The sequence below is a fragment of the Amphiprion ocellaris genome, chromosome 11 (assembly GCF_022539595.1).
Source record: "Amphiprion ocellaris isolate individual 3 ecotype Okinawa chromosome 11, ASM2253959v1, whole genome shotgun sequence".
Classification (NCBI taxonomy): domain Eukaryota; kingdom Metazoa; phylum Chordata; class Actinopteri; family Pomacentridae; genus Amphiprion; species Amphiprion ocellaris.
Genome location: NC_072776.1, coordinates 30,479,913 through 30,497,340, shown reverse-complemented (window position 1 = coordinate 30,497,340; position 17,428 = coordinate 30,479,913). Strand labels below are relative to the sequence as shown.

Here is a 17,428-nt window from a genome sequence, read left to right as displayed (position 1 = left end):
TGCATTTGTAAATATTAATGTAGAAACTACTATTATTATTACTATTCCCTATGTGAGTTTTATAGTCTTAGTCAGACAAAACAATATTACTTTAATAATAATACTTTTACCTTTGATAATTTCAGTAGATTTTGCTGACAGTATTTCTGTACTTTTCCTTGTATTGTAGTATTTTTACCTTGTTTTTGAGCACAGATACCTCTTCTGTTAGTGTTTAATCAGGACTTGAGGAAAGAGATGCTGTTCATGTGCGCTGGAAAAGAAAAAGAATGAAGAGCCACTCCAAGGTTCATGTTTCCAACACATAAAAGGAAATATATTTTAAAAAATTGTTCATACTGAAGAACTTTTATCATTGCAGAGTCATTTACACAAGGGGCAGTTGTACGTCAGTCTGTCGTATTCATATATGTGGTTGATCAGCTGCACACGCTGCCTCCTCTTCACTCGCTTTGCAGACAGTTTACACAGTTTCAGAATGAAAATCAGCATTTCATCTCATCCATTTTTAAACTTGATTGAGACACTAATACTCTGGGACATCACATTTCTGAAATGGCAAATGAGCAATCAGGTGAAATTTATCCTTTTTTAAAAATGACAAATCGAAGAGGAAAAAGAAATCAAGTCTTTGTTAAGATTTTTTTTTTTTTTTTTTTTTACAAACACATCTCACTTACATGGTCAATCTTTCTATAAATCTGTGGTTTAGAAATGTCACCTGAAATGCAAGGGATGTGCATAGGTGTCAACGTCCAGCTCCGTCTCTGTTAGTTTATTTTATTTATTTATTTTTTCTTGCCCCCTCTGGCTTCTCTTGGCTGAGTTCAGTCTTCCAAAACAACTGGAATGTTTTTTTTCCTTTAAATATATATTTTTTTCTTTCTCGGAGGTTTACAGAGGGACACGGGGAACACTGACTGACTGACAGCATGGAAGCTTGCAAATGTCCACATGCATGATAACCTCATTCAAATCTCTAAACATAAATGGATTTATTTAGAAGAGACAGTACCTGGTAGGGTGGAAAGGTGCACAGCGATACTGTGACGGCAGGAGACATGAGTGGAAATAATCCGCTGTTACGGTTTTGAAAAGAACAGGAATGAATAAATAACGAGGGCGGCTGACATGATCTATAGATGAGAAGACATTGCAGTGTGTTTGTGTGCTTTTACATCAGTCTGCTGATAGACAGGATACCCACTGACAGCGTCTCTTCTACAGGTGGACACCAGACAGTGTGATGATGGGAGCTAGCAGTGCACCGATGTGAGAGGATGGGAACGCGGTACTGTCTCTTTAAAACAAACATCTACAAAAATGTCGCCTCCTAGCTAGTACAGACATGACAATATTCACTTTTTGTTTACTCTGTTTTTATACAACACTATGACTAGGTCGTCTGCAAGGGCAACAGTCCCGTATCTGGCGGCCGCAGGTCGTTCGTCGCGGTGCTCAGGAGGATTTCGGTTGAATGCTGTGGTCGCTTTCACAGTACGCTGAGGGTGTTTTCCATCGAGTGCAGTGTAGAGAGAGACGTTTCCCATCCGTCTGTGTTCATAGTTTTTTCATTATTGTTGTTTTTGAAGAGAGCGTGATGGGAGTTTGGCTGAGGTGTGGTTGCTGGGAGGGGAGATGGACTAGTAGAGGTGGAGGTGGTGCAGGTTAGTAGACCCAGGACACGGGGACCCACTGGCTGGTGGTGCACACCACATCCATGGCCTCCTCCAGGTGCCTGATGGTCTCATCGATCTCGTTGTTGATGATGGTCTGGTCGAAGTAGTGGGCGTAGGTCTTCTGCAGGATCTCCGACTCCTTCTGCAGCCTCTGGAGCGACTCGTCCTGGAGGAGGAGGAGGAGGAGGAGGAGGAGGAGGAGGTGTTAGACACTGATGAAGGCAGAGAGAGATGAGAGCACATAGAGGAAGATCTGTCTTTGCAGGGGTTTGTATGAGGTACTTATCCACAGTCAGTGTTTCACCCACAGTGGGAGCAGAGAGGACAGCTGGCTGCTGTCAGCAGCAAAGCAGATTTTAGCAAACTAAAGAAGTATATGATGTATTTGGAATATTCAGGATTTTTTCACTGCTTTACCTTTGGCACTTGTAGAACTTCCACATTCCTACACATACACTCCCCTCTAAAGGTGTACCACTAGTTGCAGCGATGCAGGCTGCAATAACTATGATTGGACCGCTCTTAATAAGGCATATTGAGCTGCACAAAGATAATGTTTGGAACACGTAAGAGGCTCCATTTTGCTTGCTTGTAATGCAAGAACCAGTATTCTGTCCCAGTACTCTACCAGCCCTACCAGTCACTGTATAGACTTGGTTGGATCCCGTGTCTTAATTGCAATAATTTTGGTTCAAGGGACTGTAGCTCCAACTCTTGAAATGGTTTAGTAACCATTGTTAGAAATACACAAAGGAACTTAACACAGTGGCATAAACACCACTAACCAGCATAATGGGGTATAATTTCATGTTGGCTCACAGCAACTTGGCTCTGTGTAGATTCAACACATAATTTAAGTTTTCTGCACTCTGTGGTTGTGCTTTTGTGTAGGAATTCATAGGTTCTACATGTAAGAAAATGTAGCACCACATGAAAGGGCCGTCTCACAGGTAAAGCAGTAAGAATATTGGAAATATAGCGTACATTTAAACTGATACTGATTATTTTATGTGACTAAAATACGTCTGTCCTCACTGCCTCTCCAAAACTCAAGTACCCCCGTCTACCAACTGTGGAGAAGCACCTCATACAATCCAACTTCTAGAAAACCACAGTATCCCTTTAAGGCCCCTAAATACTGTGTGATTATCTTGTGTTATGTATCGTTCTGTTATATTAGACTCACAGTTTTAAAGGCCTTAACTCAGCAGAGGAGGAATGGAGTGAGAAACACAGAAGGGAGCACTAACCACTAGAATCTTTATTAGCAGAAGGCAGCTGGACTTCATTTTGGTTCTTAAAGACTTTTCGCCTTCATCCAAAAAGCTTCCACAGTGGTGAGAGATCAGGAGTTCCACGTGTTGCTGATCACTCCAAAATCACATGACTTGAGGTGTGAATGTCAGTGGAGCTGTATTGTAAAACCTGATAAGTGGTGTTGTAGATCCCGTCCTGTTTAGAGATCTCTGGTTCACTTTAATGTCTTCTTTATACAAAATGTGGACATTGCTGTACTGAGTTTTGTCCTGAGGAGCTGCACTCGTGTTGTGGTTGTTGATTTTCTCTTATTTACAGGCCTGTGCACTCCTTGCTGCTTTGGACAACACTGCTCAATGTGCTTTTGGGTGTTTGAAAGTGTTAAAGAAACTTGGATCTTCTCTGAACATAACATTACAGTCAAGTATTCGGTATCCCTGAAAATGTCACAGGGAGGTTTCTTTTTAATTTGAAGTACCTCCTATATGTTTTACTTTCCTCCTGATGCATACAAACGGTTGATATCAGTCCAGTTATAACACTCTGCAGCTTCTACAGAAAGGGGAGATGATGTGACAATCAATGCATTTATTGCTCAGCATTCATTTTAAGTGACTAGATATACGGTTAATGTTAGGACTTTGGCTGCTGCCGTATTTGCTCCTTGAACAGATGTGCTTATTTGTTTATTTAGGTGTTTCGGACTCCAGCAGCTTCAATACAGCCTCCATCCAGTAAATCTACTGCTGCATGTAGTCTGTACTAGAGCTATTAAAAACAAATATGTTGCAGCCAGAATAGTAAGAACTGCTGCAGTCAGTGAGAGAGCTGCTGAACCAGCTCCTCTTGCTGTTGTTGCAGAGTTGTGCCTGACAGACACAGCTGAGGGTGAAGTGACTGTAATAAAACCCAGCCTTGGTTTACAGGCCACATGATACTGTATCATAGTACAGCTCATAGAGTTGTGGCTGTAGAGAGTCAGCACAGCCTCATTTTAATGGCAGTAACTCAGACTCCATGCAGCAGTAGTTTTGGTGCAGTGATACTTTAGCTGGTGGTGTTTTGAGGCTGCAGCAGCTCAAGGCTGAACAATAACCATAAATCCAACCACAGATTCACCATCACAACAGGTGGAATGGCCTTTTAAAAATGAATAATGAGCAATAAATGTGCCGAGTGTCACATTATATCTCCTCTCTGTGGTATCTGCAGAGTGTTTCTCTAAACTGACCAAAACACAGACTGCTTATAGGGAATGTCAAGCATTTTATGGAAAGCAGTCCTTAAAAGTATTCTGGTCAGGACCTTTAAGGAGCTCCAAACACTTCAGACCCAGCAGCATTCTGAGACAAAAACACTGGTTCAGCCAAACACATTCTGAACGACCTTGTATTTGGGTTCATGGGTTCATCTCTAATCATTAGGGGCCTTCTGCTCGACTATCTCTGATTCACTTAAAACTTTATCATAAGCTTTACAATTAAAACAGTGTCTGTGACATTTTATATATCAACCTAAATTTTCACAACGGCCTTTCTACATATCATTATTTTATGTTATAAAAATTTAAGGCAAATCAGAGACCGTTGAGGAATATAGTTGTAAAAATTTGATGGTTTGAATTGAAACGAGCCACCTGCAGTTAAATGCGGCACAGAGTGTAATGGCTTATATATGAGTAGAAACAGCTCCTCAGGACAAGGACACCACTTTGCAGACAGCAGTAGCCACATTTTATATAGAAAACACAGATGCCTTCTATGTTAAACTGTAACATCTATCTCTGAACAGAGCAGAGAGTCAACAACACACTTATCAGGGTTTTACATTGCAGTCGTGACATCCGTCCCCAGGCAGTTCCACCACCACACACACCTTGAGTCATATAGGTTGGAGGCAGTAATAAAAAGCTATAAATGAACGTGACATGTCCTCAAGAACCAAAGTCCAGTTCCCTTCTACTTCTTTTACGTCCCCAGAACCTTGACGACTGAGAATCTATGCAGACACTAGAACCATACAGGGAGTTTATGACAAGACATCCACATACATAGTTTAAAAATAACACCAGAGTCTCTGTTCTGTCTGGTTTTACTTACTGGCAGCGTTCGACACCACCTGGGCATCTGAGAGGAAGTGCCAAAGAAACAAATGCATGCAGCGTGCAAAAATAAAATAGTGCAGAGAGGAATGAAACACAAACACAGTAGGAGAGCAGACAGAACGAGAGGCTGCAGGTTCACATGCTGTGATGGCAGAGATTTAGATGACTTTGTTTAGGTTTGTTAAAGGGAGACAGCATTTGTGCACATGAAGCACAAATGCTTTCTTGCGAGGTTTTCCACTTGTGGTTACTGTTTTATGAGTCTGTATCAGATATGCACTACCGTTTAAAGGTTTGGGGTCACTTAGAAATGTTCTCATTTTTGAAAGAAAAGCAGTTTTTTCAATGAAGATAACATTAAACTAATCAGAAATAGAGTCTAGACATTGTTAATGTGGTAAATGACTATTGTAGCTGGAAACAGCTGATTTTTAATGGAATATCTCCATAGGGGTACAGAGGAACATTTCCAGCAACCATCACTCCTGTGTTCTAATGCTACATTGTGTTAGCTAATGGTGTTGAAGGGCTAATTGTTGTGCAGTTGTGTTAGCACATGAATAAAAGTTTGAGTTTTCATGGAAAACATGAAATTGTCTGGGTGACTCCAAACTTTAGAACGGTTGTGTATGTGGCTGGTTTTTATGTGCACGAGTTTTGTGTCCAATTAAACGCCATAATCATCACCTTTAGTGTCTGTTTCTGGTGAATTCTTACCTCATTGATGCCTGGTGTGATAGTTGGTGCAGCGATAAAGACGACATACGGGGCAAACTCTGCTGTCCGCAGGACCTTCAGGGCCTGATGGAGAACAATGTGTTAGAGCTCAGACTGTCCTTATATACTACGATGCACAAATACACGCCGTCAGCCACACACACCTGAGGTTCAACATCCAGGATCGCGATGAGTCCCTGTTGGTGGATCTTTCGGATGGTCTCGAGCCGCGTCCCGTACATGGCGTCCTCGTGGCTGCCGTACTCCAGGTACTCGTTGTTGCTGATGTCCTGCATCATCTGGTCGTGGGAAACAAAGTAGTAGTTCTTGCCGTTCTCCTCATCCTTCTTGGGAGGTCTGGTCGTGTCTGTAGGACACAGAATTGGATACAAAGAGTGAGAATATCCCAAAATGCGCTGTGCTACTTTTGTGTTTCCTATTCATTGTTTTGAAGGTAAATAAGTAAATAAAATCTAAATGTATCGTGGTGCTTTGAGGTCTTACGTGGGATGGGGTAGGCAAATCTGTCGGGGTGTTTGGTTATGAGTGTGTTCTTGATGTGTCGTCTGCCGACTCCATGAGCGCCTGACAAAGACACACATTCAGTGAGTTTAGTTGTGTAGCCAGACGTCCTCATCTCTTTCTGCTACACTCAGCACCACTCACCTAACAAAACTAGTGTTTTCCTCTTGAAAGCAGGCAGCTTCACAACCTCCTCATACGTGACGAGGTCTAGTTGGTCAAACACTGGAGGGGAGAGATGAGAAAGACGGAGATAAGCTTCAAGGGATGTGTAGAGGAGTGTTCTGGGATAAACAACAGCCGGGGAGCTCTAGAGAGTGTGAAGGGAACAAGGTGTACTAAACACATCTGGTAACTACGTGGTGGAGAGAGGAGGGAGTTCTCAAACCAAAGGAGATTCAAAATCTCCCTGGCAACAGGTCTAATGTGGAAACAGTGAGTGGAAATGACCAGGGTTGGGTTCAGATAGCTGGATCTGCTGCTGTGTTGGTATATTAGACAAATAAATCAATCTGTTACAGAGCCTTTGCTCTCTCTGATACTGCCCAGAAAAAAATGCAAGACGGAAATTAAATAAGAGCAGTAAATATAAAGTGAATTAGCAGTATAAGCTAACAACGGTGACCAATTAACTTATTAGAGCTGTTATATTTCTGGCAGCAACAGCTAATCACAGATCTGAATGGACTCTTTGACTTGAAGTTATTTATAACTTGGGTTAATAGCTAACAGTGGAAGCTAAACTTAATAAGACTTGAACAGATTCAGAGGATTTGATTCAAAATTTAATCAAGCACTATTGAACCACAACCCTAGAAATGACGAGAGGAGAGCTGAGATGGTCTGAAGGGATGTTGACAAAACTGATCATTTGCTTTAAAATAACTTCTGTGCAGTCATTCGTCCAATGAGAAAAAAAGGTTGTCTCATGGGCTGATGTTACTCAGCTACACGACTATCTTGGATAATCAAAGCCTGCTGTTAACTGGTGGCGTAAAAACAGCCCAGCTGAATCCCCACAGTAAAGAATATTTCTGTTTTTCTCAAAGTCTAGCTTGTTCAAATCGTCCGGGTTTTCTTATATTTGTCAAGTGAACTGGAGTCAATGCAATGCAAACTAGGCTTGCTTTAATTAACTGCTCTGGAGTGAATAATAATAGTGTTGTCAGAAGGTGATATCTGATGACACGAACCTGAAACAAAACCAAATACTTAAACAAAGAATAAGAATTAAACCAAACTTTGGCCATCTATATGACAAAAATGGAGCCAAGTCTCCAGAAATAGCTTTCTGTGGGAAAAGTTATACTTTAAAGGTGAAGAGAACAAAAGAAGTGGAAACAGCTGATTGTTCACGTGAACTAAATCTTATTTTTGAAGGATCCATCCCCCATGTAGTGCATGAAGTCTTGTTCAAATGTTTCTATTTCCATGAACTTTTTCAAACAGGACACTTGTTGTGATTGATGATTATGTCTTTATGGATTGCTGAAATGGACATTCTACCCTATTCATGTTGATGTTTGACATTTTATGGAGGTTATTCAGTTATTTCTTCTAATTAAATCACATTTTTTAAATCTGTGTCCTTAAACAAGACCTCATGTAACTGTGAAGACTGTTAACCTACAGAACAAAACATGCAGTCTAACTGTGCTGTAATTTATAGTAGAAAAAACAGTACTTAAAGTTAATGTTAGGTAGGATTTTCTGGAGTCCAAACATTTCTCTTTGACGAGACACAGATCAGAATAACTGAGGTAATTGCAGGACGTCTGTGCCGCAGAGTATCGCATGTTAAAGCAGAGCTGTTCACTGTACAATGTGTTCTCAGCCTCTGAAACATGAGCCTCCATGCAGCCACATCTCTGGGTGCTGACAGGCGAAATACAAACCCAGCAGAGCAGCAGACTGACAGCAAATTACACTCACAATATATTCAGCTGCACATGTTAATACTGGCTGCTGCTGTTTCTATTAGTGCTTAATGAACACATCTGACAGAACATGATTGGGAAAACGACTTACGATGAACATCACATCACATAGTGTCTGAAAGTCACAATCTCAGCTACAAGGTTTCAGTTTTGTCTCAGCTTTCTGTTGCTGTTGTTGTTCTTTTTTTACACAATAGCAACAGAAACAAAAGTGAAACGCCGGCAGTGACAGCTGATTGAATCTACACAGTTACAAGAGACAGAAGAAAGAGAGAGAAAAGAGGAGTTGGTTGCTGTCACTGGTTGTTACTTACATGCAGAGAGGCCGTTCAGTAGGAGAAAGCGAGAGAGATGAACAGGAGGGGTCATAACATGGTTCGGTTACAACAGCAGAAATACAAAACGTTACACACAAACAGCAAGAAGCAACAGCTGGGCAGCTGTGCAGCACCGCACAGCGCCAACAGCGGAGATGGAAATAGACAAAATGCTGTTGTTGTTGCTGTTCGAGGGCAGATTGATGCCGACTGCTGACGTGTGACTGTGTGAGATGTGAAGGCTGCTGATGGTAATTAACACAACAGAGCTGGAGGCCGACCCAGCAGTTACAGCTGAAGGTTCCAGGGCACTAAAGTCATCATTTCCCAGGAATATAACACTCTAATCATCCAGAAAAATTCTGATTTCTTGGTGTAAATGATGCTTAATCTTAACCAGCAGACGATCAAACAAAAGATTTTACTGGTTATAATTTTGTAGCTTGATAATGTCAAATTTTCATCAAGCATTAATTCTTAAAGTTAATCTCTGAGGTAGGAAAAACAACAGATATTTTCATTTTACCAGTTTTATCACGTCCAGATTTTGACCTGCAGAAATGACTGTGGCTGGATTTCTTTGGAAATGTTTAACAATGATGCCAATACAATTTCTGAATTTCTCAAACCAGACCTTTACTTATACAAATCTGCTTCAACATTGTTAAAGCAGCTGCAAGGTTTCTGTTTACAGATTTTTTCTACTTTTAGACTCATTCAAAAAAAACCAAACTTGAATAATGACAATTCAGTTGCTATGGTTTTGTGTCTCTGAGCGTACAAAAGGTTTCACAAGTCACACTGAAGGAAAATAAATCCGAATCTCTGCAGGTATTTTTTTCTTAAATTCTAATTACAATTCCTGAGAAATAACCAGAAACTCAACATGTCGAACAGGAACTGTGTGTTGTAATTAATCAATCTGTTGTCAGTAAAAGGTTTGACGAATGAAGTAATTGTATTGAATACTTCAGTTAAAATACAACATTATTAAATGCAGGTGATTCTAGTATTCATGCATTCACTACCGCAGTCAGTGTTTCATGCTGTAGAGTAGTAAAATGATGCAGTTTTAAAGGAAAAGTTCACAGTTTTTCTGCAATAAAACAGTAGTCAAGTGCCAATATGGACACTCAGAGGTTTTGTTTGCTGTAATCATTCCTTCTGTTCACCTTGGTCATTAAAAGATCTGCCTGATGAGGTTTTGGTGGCAGCGATCAGCCACCAAAAGCAGTTCTTATTTATGCTCTAGGTTCCAGGTCGACTGGTTGGTTGATTCAGATTCACTGAATTCATTGGTTTATGTCTTTCAAAATCAGATGAATTTGTTGAGCTGCTCTGCTCCCAGTTTGTTCTGATCATTTCAGTAGAAAACAGAAAACAACCAGGTTCAAATCAAATAATATGCTGTAAATACTAGCTTTTTATACTGATTTATAATTAACTCTATCAAGTCTTCAGGTAGACACTCGGTGCACTGTGGAACATTTAGTTTATCTAGAGGTGACATGCTGATTTTTTCTCACCCTGAAACCAACCAGTGTTTTCTTTAATTGACCTTCCTCCACTACTTTTAAACAAACAGGGACACATAAAGAAATCAAAACTTGACATAACTTTTGAATACATTTCTGCACAAACTGAGGACCAAGGACTCCACTGAAATCACAGCAGATCTTTAAATGTCCAGTTTGAACAGGAGGAACAGTAACAGCAACAGAAAAAAACTCTTCAAAGATCACACAGACACCAGCCTGAAAAACTGTGAACATGTCCTTTAAATGGACACTGACAGATGTGTGAGCCGGGTGTCCAGGCTTCACAGTTATGAACACACACCCAAACATACTGTACACACACATACACACAACCTTTAGCCTGCTCGGTCACATCAGCAAGGCAGCGTAGCTCATCTTCCCCATCCCATAATCCCCCCAGATAAACTGCACGCACACATGTGACATACAACAAAGAGTTAAGTAATAGAACACATCCATTACACCGCTGTCACTTCACTCTTAGATCAGTTTATAGAGAACCAGGAGACGGTTGATGGATCTGAACGATATCACAGCTGAAACATGACCGTCAATCTCTGCTGCTAATTTAGAGGAACGTGTAACGTACAGATTCTGTTTTGCTCCCACAGAAACTCTGCTGCCAAGTTGTCAAACACGATGAAACACCTGCTGTACAAACTGTACAGGAGGTTCAGATACCTGAGAGCACGTTTCATCTCCACCCGGCTTCACTGTAAACCCCCAGCCTCATGTCTTAATGCGCCACAGGATTAAACAGTTTGTTGTTTTATGAAACACAATCCGAGATTTATAACATTCATCTCAGTTACTACTTAAGAAAATCACCTTTTGGTTGAAGTGTGACATTAGTTGATGAATTGATCTGTGAAGTGACAGAAAATGGTAGAATTAAAGATGTAAAACATTTATGCATCTTTAAAACAGCATTTTAATCGTTCTTTTTGTGAAAAATGCAAATAATTCAAACACTCTTCATCTTTTGAGAGAGTAAATGAGTATTTTTGTATACTATTGCATATTTTGTATAGTATTTTCCCCACTGTTGGTTGGACAAATTGTAACATTGTAAGTGAGGATGCACAGATCTAGATTTTTCCTGATATCCAGTGAACTGATATTTTCCAACTTATTTTTTTCCACCTGACTGCAGAGAAAATCAAGCATTTCCCAAAGTTTGATTAACATATTATGATGGCATCCTTGCAGGTGGTTTTCAAATGTACACATTCACTGGGCAAAGTAAGAAAATCACTAATATGTACATGTGATATTGATTTATATGTAACATTTTGAAACTAAACTTTGCCGAACAAGTATCAACTTTCTGTTAATGTTTACTATGTGCTGATGCTGATAGTTTATTTTAAAGACTTTTATCAGTTGATATCATAATGTTAGGGTGCTCTGGTAACTTGTGCGGCTTTTTTTGACTGTTTGCTGACATTATAAAGTACAAATAACTAAGTTATTGCAAATATAAATCTTTATTAGTGGCAGACCCAGTCAGAGTTTAGTAGATGATGGATCAGTTTATGTGCCTCTCTCACACCTACATAAGCAGTAATCAAGTACTGATACACATTCAGTTCTACAAAATCAATTAAAAGGCAGTTTTTCCCTGCAGATGAGCTGTTAGAAAAGAATACAACACAATAACACAACATAAAAGAGTTTCTACAGACCTAAAAAGGTGGAGGTTAAAGCTACAGCTTATTGTAACTGCACAGAATGAAGTAATAAAAGCCTGAAACCTGCCTGTCTCAGCAGTAACCTCCACCACGCCTCCCTCCACTGCCTTCTGACTGAACTCTACAGTCACAGGTGAGGAGTTTCTACCAGCTCAGCCTGGTCACACAGCCAGACACATGGCCGTGATATCTGAGCTGAGAATCTACTGTATGTGCTTCATCAGTGTCCAGCTAAACATATCTGCTGCCGATGCTTCTTCTGCACCTCTTTATTCGACACCATGTGTTGACAAACGAGCAGACACTTTGCCACGCTCATGCACGTCCCCTAACGCAATTTAAAACCCGGCCTGAAAACGCAGAGATCTGCTGCCTCAAACCTGGTTTCTGTATCCATGAGCTGCCCACGTTTCCCTAAACCGCCTCTCTGCTCGGGTTAGATTTCTGCTACGCTGGCAGCTTCTCCTGTCACTGCTGGCTGCGATCGACGCCACAAGATCCGGTTACATACAAGTTCCACATACACAAACACACACTCACTCACACTCCAGTAAACATTACGTAAAATGCGTGTAAACATTATGTAAAATGCGTGCACGTGCAGCAGGGAGTGATGAGATGAACCAGCACTGACATGTCTGCAGCTTGTCGTGTTGTGTGCCCATGCATGTGATGCAGATGTGTGTTTGTGTGGACGGTTACCTGCGTTGTGCTTTGCCAAATACTTGTCTTTGTACTGCTTCTTCTTCTTGCCAAACCAGGTGCAGCTGGCCTGCTGCTCCTGCTTGGTCTTCTCCATGGCTATACAGGCCACTCGCCTGCAACGCAAACGCACAAACAACGTTGGATTCAGCAGTTTTAGTTGTTGAAAAAGTATCTGTAACGCAATCAATGCTTTCTCCACTAAATAAGAATCATCCCCAGCAGCTCATACAGTCATGTTTACATTTTTTTCAGCTGGATCCACTTGGTTTATCAGTAATTTAACAAAGCATGATTTTTAATCTCACTGTTTTCTAGTCATGGAATAATACCAATGCTTTTCTACTCATAGAATTACCGTGTTATTTCCACATTCAAAGGAAGCTACACAATATCTGAATTTTCTACTTATAGATGAATCTGTACACTCTCAAGAGTATTTTTTATTTTTTCTACTGATGCCCCAGCATTGTTTGCATTATCCCCTATGCTGCTTAAACACTGAAAATGTCTCCACTGAGGGATTAATAAAGGCTTATCTTTATTTTTAGTCATGAAAAGGTCCTAATAAAACAACAACAACAGTTGATCATCTAACTGACAGTAAGAATAATTAGGGATGTCCTGATTAAATTATTTTTTTTTGCCCCCGATCTGATCCAAGTTGTTTAAGATTTAGTTTCTGCCAATGACTGACATAATTTTCTTAGATAATACACACTTTAAGTATTGTAGATTATATTATACATTTATTATAGTTGAAAACAAACTTTTGCACACTGTCTGACTTGCAAGAAACATATTTACAAGCAAGTTTCTCTGCCAGACATTACTAAAAATATTTATTTGTGATCAAAATGTTGCAAATAAATACATTTTAAACAAGTGCAGGAATGTGTTTGAGACTTTCTGGTTATTTTTTCTTCGATTAAGGAGACTAAGAAGAGGTGGGAAATTGCCTGTGTGAAACCAGAAAGTATGTGGGGGTTTAGCTAACAAAAGGGCACCATGACAAAGTCTGTTGTGATGCTTAATGACCTCGTCCTAGTGCACACGTTTTAAATCAAGCTGGGATCAACTAGGATTGCATCTCTGTATCCCAGTCGCATATGAAAGAGTCAAAAATGTCAAATACTGATGCACGTTTTTCACAATTTTGAGACATTTTATGGACCAATCAACTAAATGAGAAAATATCAAAATAATTGACAGATTCAACGACAATGCAGCCCTGTTGGAAAGGCCAGGGAACCAAAGATTCAGGGACTTTTGGTGGAAACCTGTCTTTTGTCTTTCAGCTGTCATCCATCTTTAAGTTTGTGTTTAATTCTCACCACTCCTGCAGCTCAGGCGATGGGATGAGGCCTGCCGTGCCGTTTTTAGTGTTTTCCAGTTTGCCCTGCCACCAGTTGTGGTCATCCTTGGATATGATCTGGATGATGTCACCCACACGGAAGCGAATCCCGGCCTCCTTGCAGGGGATGAGCTCGTCTTTGGAGGGGTCGTACTCAAACTGGGCCCTCACGTAGATCTGTGGAGAAAACCGCAGACGTTCATAATACTGAGCGATGAGGGGTTTGGACGGGCAGTGCTGAGTCAAGAAGTGGATGATGTGTTGGCGAAGGTGCAGAGAAATGGAAGGTAAAGATAAATGTGACTCGATGGTGTTCATATCATGACAGCGAGGCCTAAAGTCATGAGCAGTGGATTCTCAGGGGGCGGTGGGGAGGGTTTGGTTGCCAGGTTGGAAGCTGGTTTCCAAGGAAGGGCGTAGTGCAGCGAGACAAACCCAGACGCTGCTGGGCTATTAATGAGCCTCTCTGACAATCACTCTGGCAATTACGGCACAGGCATTGTTCAAGGGTCCATTAGATGAAGACGACCATCTTCATCCTGCTTTAAAACATTTTAACCACACAGCCGCTTGTTGCACTCGGGGTTCAGAAGACGTGGAACAAGTGTTTGGGACAAAAGTGTACAAGGAGTTTCATTTTTGGGGGTGGGGGGAAGCTGTCTCTTACCTTAACAGACATTTTGTCCTTGATTGGAGGTCTGGATACAATCTAGGATTTGAAAGCATCACACACATCATGCAGCAAAACGGCTATGAAAAGTCTAAACAGCAGAATGGTGGCCGAGGCTGGGGGAGGAGGGGGAGGTTGGGAGGGTGATGGTGGTGAGACAAGACAAGGGTGAGGCTCAGATCCTCCTTCAGAGGGACAGAAACTCAGCTTTCCCTCTTAATGCTTGTCAATAAGATAAGATAAAATAAGATAAGTTCTTTATTTCTCCACCACGCCAGGGGAAATTTACATTGTTACAGCAGCTTATGTAGCAATAGACGTAGTGATATGAATAAAATAATAATAGAACAGTAGTAATAATATTTACAATATATACAGGGGTGAGAGATGAGGATGAAATAGTACAGTATTGACACACTGTAAGACAATGTAGTATAAAGTGGCTTAAAAAAAATAAATAAATATTTAAACTATGAGACACTTCAGTGGTGCTGAGCTCTGCAGCTCTGCTGCCCCCTGCTGGTTCATAAGATCCTCTGATGCTTTCACTTTATCTCAGCAGGATTATTCCATCTAGAATCATCAGCGGCCTTCTGCTCCACCATCTCTGATTACATTGAAACTTCTAGACTATAAACTAGGGATATTTAAAATGACATCTGTGAAATTTCAGATTAATCTGTCAAGTATTTTCTGAGAAATATTATTTTATAAAAGCATTCTGAAACTCCACAACTCTCTTCTACTTGGATTAGACTATCTACCAGTGCTTTATTTTTCTGGTAAAACTCATCATACCTGCTCAATCAGCTATGAAAGAACAATTTTTTTTTTTTTTGCCATTTTTGTCATCAAGTATTTAACATTATAAAGTATTCCTTCGGTTCAAAAAATATCCCTAGTTGTCTTCCGCATTATTCATTTTTTTTGTTAATGTGTGCTCAAAGATGGGACTTTTCTTGACAGCTTTGATGTTTTTCATGTTTCTTGACCCATATTCAGATTATTTGATCTACTTGCTCAATATTGCAGATTCTGAATCAATGATAATAACACATTTTCAGGCTTTTATCTTTCAGGGTAACTCAGATGTTGTTTAAACACAACTTCAGATTTGACTGTGTGAAAAAACCTACTGAAAGTGGGTTGGCAGCCAGTTTGGAAAAAAAACTATCTAAAAAAGTAATTATTATATAAATTTAAGTATCATTATAAGTATTTACATTCTATGCAGTAAAATTGTCATGGTTGAGCAGAAATTGTTCTATAAATGTGATGATTTGAGATGGAATGACCCGGCAGTGACAGAGTGGAAGGCATGATTCTGGACGGATGGATGTTGGATTTTGTCAGAGGGAATGAACTAATGAATGTCAGGAAGGTGAACACACACAACAACATTGATGAAATGACTGTTAAGGCAGGTTGTTAACACGTTTTATTTTGTTTTACGTAGACGCTGCTGTTCTCACAGCTGTTTAACCGTCATGTCTTCAGACGTTACTGCAGTAAAGTTACATGTGACTGTGGTGGTTTGTGTCTCTGCAGGTTCAACAATGCCTGTGCCATTGTTACCATCAGTACAGTTTAATGGAAGGTAGTGAGATACTGGCTCAGTCTACAGTGTGTTAGATTAATGTCACTGGAAGAACAAAGCAAGTAGAGGTCCTTATGGGTTCTCCAACAGTCTGACTTGATAAATATCTTATTGAATGGGGTCAAAGCTGTTTCCTGTTCTACTGCAGTGACTTTTAGGAAATTGTGGTAGTATATTTAACACTGGAGCTGTGCATTAAAGCTGAAATATTCATCATAATTAAATGTCTTACTTCAGTCGATGCCAATAATCACGGCTAACTGTAGTGACCTATTTTTAATTATTTGAATTTGGCCATTTCAGTCCGTTTACCCATTTATACTGCAGCAGTGGAAACCACAAACAAATGTATAAATTTACATGCATAAATAAAAGACACTGAAGGACAAAGGGGTTATCTTGCTTTGAGGCACATGAATTAAGAAAACGTCAAATCTAGAGCTGCACAGAGGGCTGGTTCTGGTCTGGAGCTAAACTTTGCATTTTCATTATATGCTTTTATGTTGGTTTGAATTTTATGCATTTAAGAAAAACTACTGAACACTTTTCTTAATAAAGCATCCATCACTGCTACATGTCGCTGCTGTTTTATCACCTCGGCCCATTTAGCAAACAAGTATAAAACTAAAACGATTAGCTCCAATAACTGTTTCAGTCATTTATGAGGCATAAAATGCCAAATACTCCTTGGTGTCAGCTTGCATTTGCCACTTTCCTATGTTCTATATTGCTCTTCCTTTAGTATCCTTGAATTCTGGACATTTGGTGAGCTGTAATTTTAGGATTTGGACTTGGATTTTTACTTAATTTTTTGCAATTAACCAAAAAAATACAACTTCTAAACTGATCACGTTATGTCATAGTTAGTTCAGCAGGATGTGGTGTTTGAGCGGTTTAGGTCGACCACATTTTAGATCAGGTCTGATTATCCACATGTCTAATTCACACAGGTTCTGATTGTGCTGGAGTCCTTGGGGTTTATTGTTGTAACTAAATATTTAATAATGAATGATTACATCTGCATAGATAAATATAAATAAAAACAGGAAAATCAGAAGTTGCCTCAGGTAAAATGAAACTTTTAAAGGCTTCAACCTAGAAAGGGGAGTTGTGGTTGTTAGAGTACAGATGAAGGACCACCAAGATGTGTCTGGATCTCTGGCTTCCTTCACCAAATAGAAATACACAGACTGATGCATCGGACTGTTTTCCTCTCAGACTTGAATGGAAGCATTATGTTCTCCAAATCAATAAAATCTAAGTTCCCCTAACACCCTCAAAACAAAGCTTAATTTGAATCCAGATGCATTGTGTCTGCTCCTCTCTTTGGTCTGATAAACGTT

The 17,428-nt window shown here is 40.0% G+C and overlaps 1 protein-coding gene across 18 annotated transcripts in view; it reads right to left on the bottom strand.

The window, feature by feature from the left end:
* Positions 1-288: 288 nt before the first annotated feature.
* Positions 289-17,428, bottom strand: part of caska (calcium/calmodulin-dependent serine protein kinase a) — a 199,140-nt gene continuing 182,000 nt past the window's right edge. For 5 of the 18 annotated variants that reach the window (XM_055015332.1, XM_055015326.1, XM_055015334.1 and 2 more), the window contains 9 exons: positions 14,486-14,527; positions 13,799-13,995; positions 12,465-12,580; positions 6,424-6,504; positions 6,262-6,342; positions 5,922-6,124; positions 5,758-5,841; positions 5,036-5,062; positions 289-1,845 (listed from right to left, as the gene is read on the bottom strand). In XM_055015332.1, the coding sequence (XP_054871307.1) occupies positions 1,669-1,845; positions 5,036-5,062; positions 5,758-5,841; positions 5,922-6,124; positions 6,262-6,342; positions 6,424-6,504; positions 12,465-12,580; positions 13,799-13,995; positions 14,486-14,527 (1,008 nt within the window). In that variant the 3' untranslated portion in view covers positions 289-1,668. The remainder of the gene's footprint in view (positions 1,846-5,035; positions 5,063-5,757; positions 5,842-5,921; positions 6,125-6,261; positions 6,343-6,423; positions 6,505-12,464; positions 12,581-13,798; positions 13,996-14,485; positions 14,528-17,428) is intronic. The other 13 variants (XM_055015337.1, XM_055015340.1, XM_055015339.1 and 10 more) reach the window with 6 other exon arrangements.